The sequence below is a fragment of the Bacillus rossius genome, chromosome 1 (assembly GCF_032445375.1).
Source record: "Bacillus rossius redtenbacheri isolate Brsri chromosome 1, Brsri_v3, whole genome shotgun sequence".
NCBI lineage: Eukaryota > Metazoa > Arthropoda > Insecta > Phasmatodea > Bacillidae > Bacillus > Bacillus rossius.
Window position 1 is genome coordinate 346,599,281 of NC_086330.1, and position 13,991 is coordinate 346,613,271.

General features: G+C 38.2%; 1 protein-coding gene across 11 annotated transcripts in view; it reads right to left on the reverse strand.

The window, feature by feature from the left end:
- The window catches only part of LOC134528179 (cAMP-regulated phosphoprotein 21), a 183,065-nt gene that overhangs the window by 111,749 nt on the left and 57,325 nt on the right, over positions 1 to 13,991 (reverse strand). For 8 of the 11 annotated variants that reach the window (XM_063361557.1, XM_063361561.1, XM_063361563.1 and 5 more), the window contains exon 3: positions 3,361 to 3,523. The exons of 1 other annotated variant lie outside the window; for it this stretch is intronic. In XM_063361557.1, the coding sequence (XP_063217627.1) occupies positions 3,361 to 3,376 (16 nt within the window). In that variant the 5' untranslated portion in view covers positions 3,377 to 3,523. Of the gene's footprint in view, positions 1 to 293; positions 390 to 3,360; positions 3,524 to 13,991 lie in introns of all 11 variants that reach the window. 2 more of the 11 variants (XM_063361559.1, XM_063361558.1) reach the window with 2 other exon arrangements.

A 13,991-nucleotide genomic window follows, 5' to 3' on the forward strand; every position in this document is an offset into this window, starting at 1 on the left:
TTTAAAATTAGCCTGGCAAAAATTAGGCAATCAAAGTTTTTCTATGTGATGCTTTTGGCATCCATCACAAAAGCAATATATCTGTGCAAAGACCGAGTTCGGGAAAAGCTTGAATTGTTGTTCCAAACACAGCTGTGTATGAAAGAGCTTAGTTGATGCATCCATGCAACATTATGTAAGGGAAAGTGGGGGAGAAGAAAGTGAACAATGTCATGATTTATAAAATTGCAGCAGTTGTTAAGAAAATAATTTCATCTGGGTATTAGAGTGACATATGCCATGCAAGTGCCTACCAAACTGCAGTGTCCCCTCACGTGTCTGTAAAGTGAAGATCAGCCATCATCATCAACAAACAAATGGCATGTCTGTTCTCTTGGCTCAAGTCCAATCTGAATAAGCAAACACTCAAATATAAAAATCCATTGATGTCTTGTAAAATTGATAGAATATTTGTAAAAAAAAAAAAAAAAAAAACACTGAGCCAGATCACAAATTTTTTTTTTAAATTATAAACTGCCAGGTTTTTGATCTATTGCTTGATTTTAAAGACAGAACATGTTACATTAAATCTTTTACGCAAAATAATCAAATTGGTTCACAACATGTGACCAAGTAAAAAAGAAGCATTGTAGACAACACTACTTAGTAGATCATAGCATGAAGATAACCAAACGAGCCACTGTAAGTGACAATCAAAATAAAAATAATTTAAATTAATGGTCTAAGTACATTGTCCATTATAAACACCCCCCAAATGTAAAATATATTACCTAAAAATTATCATAAACTCATTAAAGCTGGTAAAAGTTTGACAACATAAAATTAAAAATATTAGGAAACATTTTTATTGATAACAAAGTGTGTTTGTGTGTGTTTGTTGGTATGAGTGTGTGTGTGTGTGTGTGTGTGTGTGTGTGTGTATGTATGTGAGTGAGTGAGTGAGTGAGTGAGTGAGTGAGTGAGTGAGTGAGTGAGTGAGTGAGTGAGTGTGTGTGTGTGTGTATGGATGTTGGTATATATGACTTCAAACTCCGACACAGTTTGACCGATCGCCATAAAAGTTGGCAAATCATAGTTTTTTCCTACAGAGAAGATTTTTTTGCTAAACATTTTTTTTTTGTTAACTCACTGCTAGAGGGCGCTGCAGCGCATAAACTTTGAAACCGTTCAACCGATCGCCATGGGTAAACAGAAAATCATAGGCCATGGACATACAAACAGTAATTGTGTCATTTCTCTATGTCCACCGCACCGTCATTTTGCTTTAACTCGCGGACAATATATCTCTCTGTGTTCATTGAGAGCAACGCTGGGTACTGCAGCTAGTCTACTAAAAAAAAATTAATGAATCTTTCACAGACTCTCTTAATCCCTCTGGACTTAATCTTCATTTAAAACTACACTTTGAAGTTGGGTAAATTAAAAAAAGTGGTTAGTCAGTTTTGATACTTAACCTATGATTCACATTTTATAACTTCTCTCCATCAGAATAAAGAAAGGAACAACTTGAACAAAGAAAAATAATTCCCACAAACAAAGAAATCAACAAGAAGAATGCATAATAATGAAGGATTTTTCAAATTTTAATACTGATAAAAAAACCTGAATACTGCATTACAATACAAAATTTACTAAAGTAAATAAGTTATTTTTGTACCTATGAAATTTTTACTCAAGAAAAATAATAGATTAGAGGACAGATAATAAGTAGTTATTAAAAGAAGAAACTGGTAAAATATGCAAAAATTATAAATTAAAACAATAGTGCGAGTACTGAAATATTAAAACTAAGATATACTGTCTTTGTACATACTCAGGAGATTAATTTGGCAGTATTTATAATTGCTTGTGGTATTGTGGGTTATTTCTAAATTATTATCATGGCTAATGTTTAAGAAGATAAATTTTTCATACCAATATAAATTGTGCCTTCATTCAATCCATGTTTTTTTGAACATACCCCATTGCTGATGTACACTGTATGTCATACAGTGTATGTATGACATACAGTAGAAACCAGCTTTGGCGTATGTCCAAAGAATGTTTTAAATCAATCTTCCCAACCAAAGAACAAATTTGTGCCTCATATGATGAATGTTTATATTAACAACAAATTATACCATTGAGTATTATAATGTAATTTCTGTTAAATCCAAATTGTTTTATGTTGACACCAAAATATTCCTAAACTTCCATTTACACACTTTCTTAATCATCCCACCATGTGTCAATTAGGTGTGTAAATTAAAATTACTGAAGTGTAACATCTTAGCTCTCATATATGCCATTTGGTGGGAGTACTTACTTGAACACGAGGGAGTCGAGAAACGGAAATGTGTAACAACCACAGTGCGCAATCTGTGGCAGATTGCGCGAACCATAGTTCACAAAGACAAAGTGAAACTTAATAGTATAAACTGTTTAATGAATTTTAACAAGATGGGCAGTATTTTTTTCAAACCTCCTTTTTTTTTTTTTTTTGCATTTATCAGAGCCATTTCATTAAATATAGTTTAAAATTTTCGCTCTGCTAATCAAATGATTCAATAGTCGACGTAGCTGCTTGTAGGCAAATTCTAGCGGTAGGTGCAGAAACTATGTGTGAAAATAAGCAATAATCTATTAAACAATGAATGTTATACAAGAAACACAATATAAATATAGATATTGTTTTTACATATCCTTCAACTTATTTTTCTGTGGGCATGAAAATTCTCCCATAGAATATGGTATGTCCTTGGTAAGTGCCATTCTCTAGAGCGCCCTGGTGGATGGCACTTTATATGCGTGCCTCAACCAAAATTGATGGGTCATAGGCTAGCTTGAGTACAGGGTGTAAGTGTAAGCAAAGGATGTAAGTGTAAGCAAATCATCATGACATTCCTCTTTTAACTATGTTTATTTACAAATAGCATAAACACCAACAACAAAATTCAGACTCAAAGATTTGGATACTTTCTTCTCTGCAAATAAGAAATAATTTTAATACATCTAGGTACCAACGTGAAACAGCACTCCTTAAAACTTTATTTTGGTGTTCTTATAAAAGTAAAAAAATACTCATTTAGACAGTAGTGTAGAATTAATGAAAAAAAGGTTAAAAATCCTTGGTACACATTTAATTTAAGCTAAATATTTAGTACATATTATACTTGATAAAAAGAACCTATACATAAAATAAAATACATATATGTTGCAATTAAGTATTAACGAGTTGCAGGTCCTCCTTGCTAATTTGTAACTGCACTTGGTGTTAATGAGAGTACAAATGCAGCACATTTGTTTAAGTGTTCCCAATTTGAGCACGAACAATGAAACAACAAAAAAAGAAAATGCTTACAGAAAACTGCAGGTACTCACTTTCTAGTCTTGCCATTGGGCTCAAAATTAGGGAACGTTTTTTTGTGATTTACTGACTGATTTTTGATGGCAAATTGCGCTACTCTGTGCTGCTGTGCGCAGGTTAGTTGAACAATCCGGCTACGGGGGGCAGCGCTGGCGGCAACCTGCACCCCACTCCATACTAGCCAGGCAACAAAAAAAAAACATAAACAAATAAAAACAACAAACGACACAACAAACCAAAAAAAAAAAATAAAGTGGCTGAAATAATATTGCATGCCTAAATTGTCAAAAAATACATTTAGAACTTTTAAAAGTTAGCGTTAAGTTGACCCACAGAGAAGAGAAAGACTTTAAAAAACAAGAGTAACAAGTTATTTCTTAAGTTCTATTACATCAAATACCAACTGTAGAATATAACACCCCACAAGGTTAGCGAATTAAGAAACTACAAAGAAGTGGGACAATCAAAGGAAATATGTTTACCAACTTCAGTGGGGGGGGGGGGGGAAGCTTTAACTATACTATTTCTGGATAAAATCTTCAGTTTAAGAATAATGTTTGTACGCTTCAAAAGGTTTCATGGTGTTTTCCACAACTTAATTTACTTCGAAAATTACTGTGAAATCTCCCTTACTGCAGAGAATATTTCAGTTTTCTAACATAATATACATAATATTAAATACAAAAATATTAGTGTTTAAAACAGTTGGTAGAAAGGCTCTTTAATGGAAAGCAAGCAGATCCCTTGATAACAAAACAATAAAAAAGATATGAACCATTTGTTATAGGATGGAAAGAGGACAAATTTGGTTGTCATAAATATTTACACCTAAAGAAAATATTAACTTTAAAACCTGAAACCTTTTAAGTTAATCACATTTTAATATTTTTATCTACAAGAAAAATACTACAAATACTGGGCCATTTGGTGCTTCAAAGCCATTTAATACCACTACTTCCCCCCCCCCCCCCTTTTCTATCAGCATGTGAAGGAAATGTGATACATTCTTAATAATGTGATTTAAAGTTTGCTATGTGAAAAAGTAATGCGTGTGATAAAAAAAATCATAGCATTTTATGCATATAAGGTATAACCTTTAAAAAGTTTTCAGAAATTCAAATATAGAAGGTGGAAAAGCAATAAGTTGAAAGTTGACAGATGCTTGTTGTGCGTTTTCACGTAATGCATAGTTTATAATCCTGGTCTTATGCCTACCACATGCAAAGATGGCTTTACCATTTCATATTTTTTGCCATTTGCAATAACATCATACACAATTTCAAATTATCTAAGGATTCATTTGGAAACCTCCAATTATGTAAAGGCACATTAAAAACTTTCCTCAAATATTATGGTATGGAATTTGCCGTAGGAGTGTGTTTTGAAGCAAAAAATTTACAAAACTGGAGAGAACAATTAGGTGCATTGTGATCAAATGGTTGGCAGAACTTAAAAATGCAAAGGATACAATGGTGCTGCAGTGGTTCACACCCATTACACTGTAGAAAACTAATATGTGTGACTTTATGATGGTTAACGCCATGTTGTGCCATTGGTAGTATACACAATTTAAATAGTAAAGTTGGAGACAAGTGACCAGGTTACTGAAACCAACACAGCCTGGCGGGCAGCTTTTTGTGAGACGAGTGTGAAACATCTTGGGAAGGGAATTTAAATAATTCAGGAATATTATTATCGGCCTGGATTTGATGTTGGAATACACAGAAAGCATGATAATCACGGCTAAAATAACGGGCCAACCCTTTAAATCGCACGTCTACGGTTTTCAGGTTTTACATTGCTAAACTGCCTTTAAGTTGGGGTATCTCGTGCCATTTAGATTTTTGAATTTTCTTGTCATTATTATTGGTTAAAGGCTATTTCTGTAAATTTCACATACATCCCTTGCAACTGTTATCCTATCACTAATATTTTCAACAGATATTTACTAAATGTTAAATAATAGGTGTACAAATGTGTGCAAGTATTTGTAATTGTTATTACTTACATGCCTTTTTAAAATAATTATACCACACTTAGTAAATATATGTTGAAAATATGTGTCAAAACAAGACATAAAACGGATGCAGTGTGACAAATTTACAACAGTAGCCCTTTACTAATAGTAATAAAGAGAAAATGAAAAATCAACATGGCGTGTAAAACCCTATCTTAACCAATGTTATTTCCAAGTTGTGATGATTTGTGTTGGAAGTGGGTGTTTGGACTGTAAGATTCGGGTGAGTGGTGTGTTTGGTTTGGTAGTGTCAACGAGGAGACCTCAACTCTCACCTTCCCCCACCCCCTCCCCCAACTTTCCTATTTCCAAACACACGCACAGTCTAAGGAAGGTGCCACAAATAGCTGCCGTCGGGGAATCCAGACAGCGCGCGCGACACGAGAAAGTTATATTTACAGCGTGCAATGAAGGTTTTGAAGGGATCTGGTTCGGAGTGAAGGTGTGAGGGAGTGTGTGTGTGTGTGTGTGTGTGGGGGGGGGGGGGGGCACGCTGCCCAGGCGAGGTCAACAGCCCCTGCTGCGGATGGAAACTGGGGCACTGGGCTGCACACCGACGACACTCGCGGATCAATACGGGACCGCCTCCCCGGCCGTGAAAAAACCAACCCCCCCCCCTCCCTCCCCCAACAAACACACACCCTGCCACGCGCGCAGATCGACAGTTTCGCCAACGCGACGCAGCTAAATTCATCCCCCCTGCCTCCCGATCCCTGGCCAGCACGAATGCAGAACTCATTCACAAAGCACGCGCATTATCGCGTGCAATATTCGCGGAGAGAGTTTTCCTCACACGTCACAAGTACACAAACTCGAGCATTTGTAGTGGGAATTAGACTTTTAAGGTCTGTCTATAATGAAACGGAGACGTAAAAGCGGAAATGGATCCTAAACCACAATATATTGACGTCTCGCTATCAGTCCGTCGATTCTACAATGCACTGAAACGTAGCAAACAGCAACCAATGAGACTGAACTTCACGGTTACGAAAAATTAATTTAATTTAAAAAAATTTTAGGAACCCGAGACAAAACACGGCCAGTATTTTCCTATGTATTAAAAATAAGACACAAATTGATGAAAAATCACTATATATTCTTGAGCTCGAAACAATTTTTCACGTATTTGAAACGAAAAAAAAAAAAAAAACATGGCTATTACCGGGGCCAATTACTCTTCTACTGGTCGCACGGAGTTACGTAAACAGAATAGCTGGGCACTGCCGAGATTATCCGTACGGGTTTGTGTCCACATGCGTGCCATTGTAGATGCTACGTTCCGTGAGATCAGTCTCATTTTACGTTTCATCGTAGAGCGGACCTAAGGGCAGAGCTTTTAATATAAAAAAAAAAAGCGCTTTCAAAACTACAAGATATGTGAACCGTGTCTGTTCACGAAAAACCATTAAAGAATAGATTGAGGTCGGAATGGTATTACTGTTTTCGTAATTCGTTTTCAAACAATATTTTTCTGATTGAAGATGGCTAAAAACGGATGTTGTCAGAAAAAAAATTTAGGTACTGGAACTCCTGGTAGAGATTCTTGGAAGCACTAAAGGTCTTTGCAACACACTTTTATTTTCACTGCTCCACCATATAAATTTATGGCTACCACTCAAATCTCGTAGCACGGTTTGAAGACTACGCGCCAGTTGAGAGCCTTGAGCTTAGACGCGACACCAAACTGGAATCGCCAGCCAGAGTCGCACGTATCATTTTGCAACACTTCCACACAAATGCATACACTCCTCGCTTGGCGGCTTGGCGGACCATCTGATGTTGTTTAGTCTTAGGCCGTTTCCTCACAACGGGCTATGCCATCTTCTTCAATATCACTGCCCTGTCTCGTGCTTCCGGCGGCGCGTTAGAAGTGAAACTTCCACCGACTGGTTGTGATTCTAAGAAATCTCACAAACGGCAGCGATGCTTACATCTGTACTTTCGGCAAGTAAATCAAAAGCTAAATTATAATTAATGCATACGCGAGTAGTGTAGCTTTAGTCGTACGCTAGTACAGTGAAATTACAGGCTTGTGCAAGTTGTGCTTCGTAAATATTTTTATAAACCTGAAAATTCAGTTTCTATAAGTATTAAGGGGCCCGCCTAGTCAAGGATGAATCTGTGTTAGTGAGGCGGGATGATAAGTGCGACGCTCGCAGGTGCTTCTAGCGCGGTATCGCCTCTAAGCGCAAGGCTCCGTCTGAATCGTCGCGCAGTCTTCTCGTCGTGGATAGGACAACTATGAAATTTGAGCGGTGACCGTAACATTTGGCGGAGAGATTAAGATGAAGATGTAATGGCAAGTCCCTAATGTGCTTTTAAGTATCTTCACCGGTTGTTTTATGCCAAAAAATTACTCTGAAAAACACGCCTTTTAGCCATTTTAACTTTTTTAAAAATAAGGTTTAAAAACTTAATCCGGAAACAAAATTACTACTTACAGGCGCTTTACGAATTCTTAAAAGCTTTTCGTAAACGGACCCCACTCGGGTATCTCGAGTAGTTTTGAAATCGCGTGGTTTTTCCTGAAGCTCTGCGCACCCCGTGTGTGTCCCTGACTAGGAGGGGCCTCTAAGATGCTTCAGAGGAAGGTGCAGGAAAGTGCAACTGACGTGTCAGCAGCCACAAGGACCCAGTGTGGCCGCACAAGTGCAAATGGAACAAGCGCTTTCTGTTTCTACAGAACTCCCGCTGACGCCATTCTGCCCGACATCCGTCCGTGGCCTCTGGCCGGGTCACTCGATCAGCGGGTCCCCGGCGGGAGGGTGCGCCGGGATTAAATCAATACCGGCGCTTTGACAACACAACACACGCCCCGCCGACCGCGGCCGCAACCAGCGCCAAGGCCCCGTTCCACGATGACACGGCAGCGGTGATGGATCGCCGTTCCCACGGAACAGACCAACAGAAGCAGAGCATTCGGCCGCGGTGGTAGCCAGCCATGTTTGTTTACGTATCAAATACGTTAAAAACCACTTCACGTACAAATGCTCTTATCATTACTTTGAGTTTTTTTTTATTATATAGGTAAATCCTGACCACGTTTTCTCTCAGATTTAAATAATTGTTTTTTTTTTCAGTTATTTCTCTCTCTCTCTCTCTCTCTCTCTCTCTCTCTCTCTCTCTCTCTCTCTCTCTCCCTCTCTCCCTACCTCTCTATCTCTAAAACATTAAGTTCAGCCTCGTTGGTTGCTGCAGGTTACGTTTTTCCGTGCATTGTTGCCGCGACAGACGGAACAAGAAACTTAAAAATCTTGCGAGTCCGAATCCTTTTCCGTTTTCACGTTCCCGCGTCATTGTGGAACGGGCCTAAGGGCTGGCTCTCGTTAGTCGAGTTGTGCAGTTGCGACCTTGCGTACTTCACTAGTCCTCGTGGCGTACTTAACGTATCCGGACGGGTTCAAACGGTATCAGCCATTGGAACAGGTCGTTTGCATTATTTTTTTTTTCAAAAAAAAAAAAATTGTATTGACAAATCATTGTTTAGCTGAAAATTGTAATTTTTGGCACTTCACCAGTGCCAGGTGAATTTACCACCACTTACTTTATGATCCTACCTTTGTTTTGTAGTTACAATCATTCTGTGTGGACACATATTTGAGAGTTCATTATAATCATGTTTAAATAATTTATTAATACTAGTAAATACAACGTGAAAATGACCTTACGAGTCTTTAAATCATGCAAATGTTATCATCAAATATATTATACAAAAGGTTTTTCAAAATGGCAACGTTTTTTCAACACGATGGACGCAAGAAGTAGACAGATTCGTTCCGGCGAATTCAGACACGGCCTTGGTGCCAGGTCGTCTACTCAGCTTCAGCATTGTCGCATCCTCAGTTTGCAGTGTACATTTGAATGGAAATTTGCTTTCTCTTTGCAATGCACAGTACCTGCCATTAGCGCTGCCTTGTTTCGGGTTGCTCTGTTGCCAAATATATGCCATCTGGCCCCGATCTACAAACGGGCCAACCGGGCATTTGCCCAGAGCGCCGGTTTTTGAGGGGCGGGAGGATTTGAGGCGCGGGAAAAATTAGAGGACAAAAAAATTTGAGTGACGGAAAAAAAAAAACTCTTTTTAACGTAAGATAATGCTTTGAGTTTCAAAAATACATAGAGATCATATTGAATTGTGTTAGTTTTATCTACATTTTTTTATTTCATTATATATGTATTTCTACCTATGTATATGATATTGTATATAAGTCATGTATATATTGTGTATGTTTTGTGTGTTATTTACTTATTGTAATGTATATCAAACTGACAAGCCCTATATTCTGTGAACATACTGTTCAAAAAATGAATCTATTGGGTGCAAATAAAATAAAATAAAGGGAAAATGTTAGTATATACTATTGCAGTGCGCTTTAAAATATTTGGCCTTTAACGAAATACTTTAGAAACAGATTTAAAACTCGTTTAGTAATATACAGTATACTATAACTCAAGTTTTATGACGGCAGTTATAACAGCCGTATAAAATTGCAACCACCATTTATTAAATTTAAATTAGAAAAAAAAGGACCGACAGCTTGTATCTTTGAAAAACCTTAATATTTAGTTTTAAAGTGTTATTTTAAAACTTATAATAAACAATCCTGAGTTTGTTAAGATTTTGGGGGAACTTGAAAAGAAAGGAATATGGAGAAAAAAAAGGGGGGGGGGGGGACTAAAGTATTTGCCCAGAGAGCTAGCTGCCTGAAATCGAGGATTGTATGCCATAGAGCACAAACGGTTAGGGCAAACCTTTATATGTAGGCTACCGTAATTAAACAATTTTTTTTATGTTCTGAAATATTGTATTTTGTAAAGGAAAATTTGTAATGAGAATTTTAGGAAATACTTGTTCTTGTATTTCATCAAGACCATCGTATGATTAATTGTTCTACGAATATGTACCTGAAATACACCATTGTAACTGTCCGAGATTGCTTGAGCGTTTTTACTCTCTTTGAACGGAGAGTCTATAAATGTTCTGACACCATCATTTTTAAAGGGAGAAGTGGAATAAGGTAAGGATATAAGTGAAGGAGAGGGAGAGAGGTGGGATAGGGTAAATATATAAGTTAAGAATTGGGAGAGAAGTGAGGTGGGATAAGGTAATGTTATAAGTGAAGAAGAGGGAGTTGGATTCGTGATTTTCGCACTTGTTGCCGGCCTATGGAGTTTCTCAGGAGTTAGTCATAGTGTCTAAATTAATATAACGAATGATATTTCCACGGGCCTTCCAATTTAACTGCCTTAACTTCTTAATAATCAGACCTGTACAAGTCTAGTCGCTGCAGGCTCTACTCTAACCGAAGGTCGAACTTAACTTGCTCGCGAGCACCCGCCGCACACAACAATATAAATAATTGTTGTAATTGCCATAATAATTCACAGTTACAATACAATGGTGAGATCATCAGATCTAGTCTTCGAACCACTATAAAAATGTACTTACTTACAAGACATAGAAACTTTACTAGGTTTTCATGATGTATATAATTTTTTCTCATTACCTAATAATATACTGTTGCAAAATATTTAGATCAATTTCACTCATTAATATGTCTTTATTCTTTTATTTCTGGGACTGGATTGACATCATACCAAAACACACGCCAAGGCAAAAATTATCGCACATAACATGCGCAGTTATAACTTTCCAATATTTATTTATTTAATTTTTTTCTTAATTTTAACTTTCGTAGATCTTTTTGGTCGCAGGCATGGTGGACTGAATTTATGAGCTTTCCGCAGTGACGTCACTGTCTGACGGTCCCACCTCCTAGTTTTCCTATCACGCTCCCAGACTAGAGTCGAAAAATCAAGCAAATGCTATCTAAGCTGACCTCAATGTCGTACGACGCTAACATTTCCACACCGGTCTCCGCTTGCACACGACACACGATCCTCGGACCCAGAACAGGAACGCGATTGGTGCGACTGGCCAATGAACGCTCGAAGCGGTGTTAGCTCGCGAGATTTACAGCGAGCTCCGAATAACTTGGCTGCAAACTCGACGCTAGTAAATTTACGTGTACGATGAAGAAGGGATGAGAAGATGGGAGGTCTGGGATTCACTGAAATGCAGTCAGGCGCCCGAACAAATCCGGAAATATTTTACCGCTCCCTCGTGCAACTTCGTGATCGAGATTTCATAAAACACTTTTTCCACGAGTTCTGACCATTTTAAATATCGGTGAGCTAACATATCTGACCTTACATTTTAGTTGTTATCCCCTAAACGTGTGAATACCTACCATCAAAAAGGGGGTGAGAATTTTTATTTGTGCAACAGGCTTTAACACAACCTACCTTTTCACTTTTAGGCCTGGTTTATAAACTACGACACGTAAAAACGTGAGCGAATGTTTCAGTACTCGCCAAATATGTGCAACATTAGTGTGTTCTCGTGTTTGCAAATACACTTATGATACGAAACTAGGAGACAAAATTTAACGTAGAATAATTCTTTAAAATAATGCCGAGCGTGATAAATATAGGCAAATTGTGTTTTCAACTACATATCTGGACGCGAATCATACGTAGCTCCCGCACCCGCCGCAAGAATCGACTATCGAATCATCCGATAGAGGCGAACAAGACTTGAATAAATATTAATAAACCCCGGCTTTGGACCGGACTTTAGACAAGGAATTTTATTAAAATACTACTCATTTTGTTGGAATACATCTAACGCGTTAAAACTGTACAAAGTTTCAATTTGTCTTTGTGAACTTTGGTTCGCGCCATCCGCCACAGATGGCAGCACCGTGGCTACACATTACCGTTCCATCCACGGAGTCACTCCTACCTTAGAATATATATACTGCATAGAAGTCGCGAGTGCATAGGGTTTACTCTACGTTTTTCAGGAGCGTATGATGAGCAGCTTGGGAACTTCATCGTTGCAGTGCGCTGCCGTAACGCCCGCTGTCATTCCCCGCACCCCCCAATCCATCATTCACTGCAGCTCAAGGTCGTTCAGCAGGAGGGGGAAGGGGTGTTTGAAGAGTTCCGACACTTCTCCGCTAGGGACCACCACAAGTCGATGCCCTAGAGATGGTGGCGATTGCGACGGTGAATTAACCAACTACCTCAAACCGTATTAGAAATTTTAACCTGGGCTGGCGACTTCTATACAGTATATATATTCAAAGCTCCTACCGAATGCCGCACAAGAGCGAGACGCACGTACGCGGATTATCCAGGCGTCAGACCCGGGGTTGAGTGAATCTCGGGTTTCCAGGGATAAGACCGTCGGGTCGGTACTGGACGCAAGGGCACAACAACTCGAGGCCAACAGAGGGGCCTGCCGCAGGAAGCCTGGCTCTGCTAAAAATGTTCCCACGCAACGATCGTAGATCTCACGCGGCCGACACGGCCATAATGAAAAAAAGCGCGCGAGCAAAAAAAAAAGAAACTAGGTCACTGGAGTCATGCGGTATCCCCGGTTAACACCGCCGCGTTCCAGGTCATTATTATATACCAGGGTTTAACACGGAGTTTTGAACGGCTTTAAGCCGGGCCTCGTCCGAATCCAGCCTGGCCGCGGGATAGGCGTTTACATGTAAAATAAAAATTCCAAAATATTTGGGGATGGCGATTTGAAACAACAACCAATACACAGATTTTAAAGAGCTTATAATTGTGATATAATGTAATACAATTGTCAAAATAGCATACGTATTTTAGGCTATTCATTAAATTACCTTATCAGTCGAATAGCTGTCTTGGCTGAGTTTAATTGTTTAATAAAGTTAGCGGAGCTGATACTACATATCTGTGAAAACAGACACAGCATCGAAAGGCGCCAGCACATGTTTGGTCGTGAGTAACAGGGGGGTGGGGGGGAGGGGGAGGGGCTCAGAATAGTTGCTTTAACGCCCTGTCACACTGTCAAATATTCGTCCCCAATATAGTTGACAACAGAGTTGGAGGGGAAGTATTGGCCGGGAAATGGCTTCCAATTTTCTCCAGCAAATATATTTGGACACCTAACCTCAAATACGTTTTTATTCATATCACACTATCAAATTTTATTTTTGGTCAGAGGTATGTCAAACTTTTCAATTTTAATTACCAATTTGATCTTAAATAATGCACCACAGTGCTGAATGAAATTTTTTAAATTGTTATGCTATTTGTGTATTTTTAATTTTTTTTTAATGTAAAAAGTATATTCACAACAATATTCGCTACATAATGAAACAGATATTACGTGATTTCTTAAAGTTATAGAAACATAATTTCCTTCTAACACTTTTTTCCGCACACGACATTCACATAAAAATTAATTTTACTACACTTTTATAACCTCTTTAACCGCCCATGTGTACTGCGCGATTGTAAAGATTCGTTGTAACGGAAACGGATGTTATTCCCGTTTTCGCTAATTACGATATTGATTGGCCGATTGCATTCAACATCCAAGATATTTTAGAACCCGTCCTACATGCAAACTATTTATTTATTTATTCAGTTTTTGATCTGTAGATTCCATATGGAGGTAAGGACTCCGGGATATAGAACAAGTCAATTAATACAAATATATACATATATACAAACATACTGTACAACCACAAAAACTAAATATTACAGAGTACTTTTACATTTCAATAGTAAGAAAGAGAGAAA